We start from the raw sequence: 4,183 nt of genomic DNA on the forward strand, positions 1-4,183 counted from the left end.
ATTTTATGTACAACAATTTTTTTTAGGATTATAAATATATTTTTAAAATTTTAAATTAAAAAAAAGTAAAAAAATTAAGGATGAGACTTTGAGGGCCGACCTTCGACCTTGAGAGCTAAAATTGAGTCTTATAAAAGAGGGCCCTGATGCATAATTTTCTGATCTTTTAAAGGTTGATTTTTTGAGGTCCCTAATTCGCAGCTTTACCAATCGTGCACGTAATTGCTGACTCCGCCAAAGAAAGTAGTATGCAAATCTTCTAGGATCTCTGATATAATTAAAATATTAACAAGTTGAGCTGTCCCGCTGATCCGCTTTCTTTCTTTGTTTTTTTTTTTCAATCCCTTCCACACAGTCCACACTTTGTCGGCTAGCATTGCACCTTCCTTATAAACATGATCACTTCACCACTGCCACACCCAGCACCAGAAACCATGGCCATGCAGTGGATGATCCCCACCCAATCAACCATCCCGTTCACCATTCTCGGATTGTTAATCCTTGTCTACGCTATTTTCAACATATCAAAAAGCAATAGAAACAAAACTAACGCCAGAAAGCCACCACCGGAAGCCAGCGGAGCGTGGCCTGTGATTGGGCACCTCCACCTTTTAGGTGGCTCAAAGCCACCGCATATCACTCTAGGCAACATGGCCGATAAATACGGACCAATCTTCACCGTAAGGCTTGGGGTTCACCCAACCTTGATTGTGAGCAGTTCGGATATTGCAAAGGAATGCTTCACTGTGAACGACAGAGCCTTCGCGAGCCGTCCCAGACTGGTGGCCTTCGAAGTCATGGGCTACAACTTTGGCATGATCGGCTTCAGTCCCTACGGAGCTTATTGGCGCCAAGTACGCAAGATCGCCACCCTGGAGGTCCTCTCCAACCATCGCCTCGAGACGCTCAAACATGTGAGAGAGTACGAGGTAAAGTCAGCCTTGAAAGATACCTACGATCGTTGGGCAGAGTTGAACAGCAGTAGTGGTCATCAGAATCTAGAAGCAGTGCCCCTGTCATGCGAGATGAAGAAATGGTTGGGAGATATAACCTTAAATGTCGTGTACAGAATGGTGGTCGGAAAACGTTTTGCTGAGACGGAGGGGCAAGAGAGGATCAGGAAAGCATTGAGGGATTTGTTCGATCTGAGTGGGTCATTCGTGATATCAGATGCGTTGCCGTACTTGAGGTGGCTGGATTTGGGCGGGCAAGAGAAGGCCATGAAGAAGACAGCGAAAGAGTTGGACCAGTTTGTTCAGTTTTGGGTGGATGAACACAGGCGCGACAGGGACGACTCTGGTTCAGGGAAGGCCAAAGCTGAGCACGGCGACTTCATGGACGTGCTTCTTTCCATCGTGGATGAAGCTGAAATGATTGACGGCCACGATGCTAATGCTATCATTAAAGCTACAAGCCTGGTCAGTCCTTCACATATATCTCTAATTAAGCCCTTTTAATTTATATTCAATTTTTAACTTGCTAATTTCTATTGCTTTGCTGCGAATTCATATAGTTTTACTAATCTCGTTAATGCTGCTCCTCGAGATGTGAATGCACATACAAGTGTGAGAGGTTATTATGTTCTGTATAGGCAGCGAGGACAAAGTTAGGCAGAGCCTATTTTTGGCAAAAGGGAAAAAAGGGGGTTTGGGGGAAAATATGCCAAATATGACCAAGCATCAGAATGACATCAAATTTTCCTTTTCTTTTCCCGCCGGCGTGTGTCTAATAATGTGCTTGTATATATTTTAAAATACCAAATTAAAAAGAGCATCCTGAGAATTAAAAAAAAAGCAGAGAGGGAGATAGAATCCTTTGAGAGTTAGATTAAGCTGTTCAGAACCAAACTTGAACTCCTGTTAAAAATCTTATCTGCCTCGTCAAAACCCCTGAGAACCTCACAAGGCAAAACTCTCTCAAACGAGACTGGGCCTCGCTCTGCATAATATTGAACGGGAATCTCCAATATTTTAGCGCCTTTTGCCAATAAATTAGATTATTTCTTAAAGCTGCACCGATTAAGATAGTTTATTCGCGTATCCCGTTTTATGCACGAAATACTAATTGATTCTCTGTACCGGCAAACATATAAATTGATCTAGATGTGCCTGGTTGCCAGTCACCAATTCTGCAAAATTGAAAGTTGAATAGGAAATATATTTGCAGGCCCTAATTTTAGCTGGAACAGACACAACAACAGTGACGCTGACTTGGGCTGTGTCTTTACTGATGAACAACCGTGAAGATATAATAAAAAGGGCAGTGCACGAGTTAGACACACAAGTTGGGAGAGAGAGGTTAGTAGTGGAATCAGACTTGAAGAACATGCCTTATTTGCAAGCCATCCTCAAGGAAACCATGCGGCTCTACCCAGCTGCACCGCTGGGTGTGGTGCACGAGTCTATGGAAGACTGCACCGTGGCTGGCTACCACATCCCCTCTGGCACGCGTCTCTTGACCAACCTTTCAAAGATCCATCGAGACCCACGAGTTTATGAAGATCCATTGGAGTTTCGGCCAGAGAGATTCCTGACTACCCACAAGAACGTGGATCCAAGGGGCCAGCATTTTGAATTGATCCCTTTTGGTGCGGGCAGAAGAATGTGCCCTGGAGTTTCATTTGCTCTCCACGTGACACAGCTAACACTTGCCAATCTGCTGCACGGCTTTGATATTGCAACCCCTCATAACGAACACGTGGATATGCAAGAACAGGTCGGGCTGACCAGCATCAAAGCCTCGCCGCTCCATGTCCTTCTCACTCCACGTCTCTCCCCCTATCTTTACGGATGAAAGGAGATGTGGATCGGTTTTGCGTTCTCTGGCAGCAGCGGAAGCTTAGAGGACGGTTTTATATACTCCCCCACTTTTTATTTGTAAAAAAAAAAAATCTATTGCATAATTTAAAAAAATTAATTAACTATATTAATTATGTTCAAAAATATAAAAATAATTAAAATATATTTTTAATTTTTTAATTTTACATAAAATTTTATTTTAATTTTTTAATTTTATAAAGAATATTTTTTATCCTAGAACCCTAACATTTTTAGTTTTGAATGACTTTTTCATGCCAATTGTTATTTTTAAAAATTTAAACTTAATAAGTTAATATTTGAGATTGTTTTGTTAGTATTTAAAAATTCAATATAAATTTTTTTGTGTGATGAAACTAATTAAAAGATTAAAAATGTACTTTTTAAAATTAAAGGATCAAAATGAAACCTTATATGAAGTTAAATGACTAAAAGTATATTTTAACATAAAAAAATTAAACTGTAATACCCTTAATTAATTATGTCAATTAAGCTTTTATTAATTATTTATTATCACTGTGAATGATAAAATTGTGAGGGATAATTGATAAAATTGTGAGGGATAATTTAAAAAGTTTGCAGTAATTGCATATTAAAAAATGTGATTTTATTTATATAAAAAATAAGTTAAAAGTGATGGTTTCTTTTACAAATAAAACTGGAGGAAATATCTGATGGCTTTCTAAGACCTATAATTGCACTAAACAATTTAATTAAATCACCGTCAATTACGCGATGTGTGCCTGATTCTTAATTTAATATAATTACAGGTCATGCATGAAAGTCTTCAGAGTGAAGATTTTGGTTGTTGGTGCGTAGTTCACGTGGCATACCATACGAGGTGCCTCTTAGGCCTTCCTTGTCTGCTTCTATTTAGTTTCAACGTGGTGACATCCCATTCAATCTTGAACATGGTAACATACATACATACATATATATATTAATTTTATTTTGTTATCATATTGTATATACATTAATTGGTGTATGTAGTTTTTATTGAAATTATATTTACATTTGAGATCATGTTGGTGTATTTAATTTATTTTAATATGGCATTTTGATTGGTAAAAATTCATTTGAATTTAGAGGCGTACATTGAATTAACGTGCATAATAAAATGGCATAAATCATCTATCTATGTCCATATAAAATTAAGTTAGGCAAACACACGTGCCATTGTATTAGCAAAATATTTGTGCAAATATCCATACTACTGTACTAACATAGGCAAAATCAATGGCATGCTTGAAGGATGATCCTCTCTGGGATAATATTAGTGAGGTCCAAATCCCAACTCGAATAAATTTAAAAAATTTTAAAGTTGAGCTTAGGAAAAATATTTGTGCAAATATCCATACTACTGTACT

General features: G+C 38.2%; 1 protein-coding gene across 2 annotated transcripts; it reads left to right on the forward strand.

The window, feature by feature from the left end:
- Nucleotides 1-404: 404 nt before the first annotated feature.
- LOC129317885 (cytochrome P450 CYP82D47-like) lies at nucleotides 405-3,839 on the forward strand. 2 transcript variants are annotated; one of them, XM_054962301.1, is made up of 2 exons: nucleotides 405-1,418; nucleotides 2,152-3,839. In XM_054962301.1, the coding sequence occupies exons 1-2, from the start codon at nucleotides 435-437 to the stop codon at nucleotides 2,791-2,793; spliced, it is 1,626 nt and encodes a 541-aa protein (XP_054818276.1). In that variant the 5' UTR covers nucleotides 405-434; the 3' UTR covers nucleotides 2,794-3,839. The 2 variants fall into 2 exon arrangements, with proteins under 2 accessions (XP_054818276.1, XP_054818277.1); XM_054962302.1 differs by having other exon boundaries at nucleotides 407-1,418; nucleotides 2,167-3,839.
- Nucleotides 3,840-4,183: the final 344 nt, after the last annotated feature.

This window comes from Prosopis cineraria, unplaced genomic scaffold (genome assembly GCF_029017545.1).
Source record: "Prosopis cineraria cultivar Desert tree isolate PC_DT_omini unplaced genomic scaffold, ASM2901754v1 PC8, whole genome shotgun sequence".
In the NCBI taxonomy this organism is placed as follows: Eukaryota; Viridiplantae; Streptophyta; class Magnoliopsida; order Fabales; family Fabaceae; genus Prosopis; species Prosopis cineraria.

What these genes read in the sequence shown, in the direction of transcription:
- LOC129317885 (XM_054962301.1), top strand. Translation starts at nt 435, where the DNA reads ATGGCCATGCAGTGGATGATCCCCACCCAATCAACCATCCCGTTCACC. An exon ending in TCATTAAAGCTACAAGCCTG is followed by an intron (nt 1,419 to 2,151) that starts GTCAGTCCTTCA and finishes AAAGTTGAATAG; the next exon opens with GAAATATATTTGCAGGCCCT.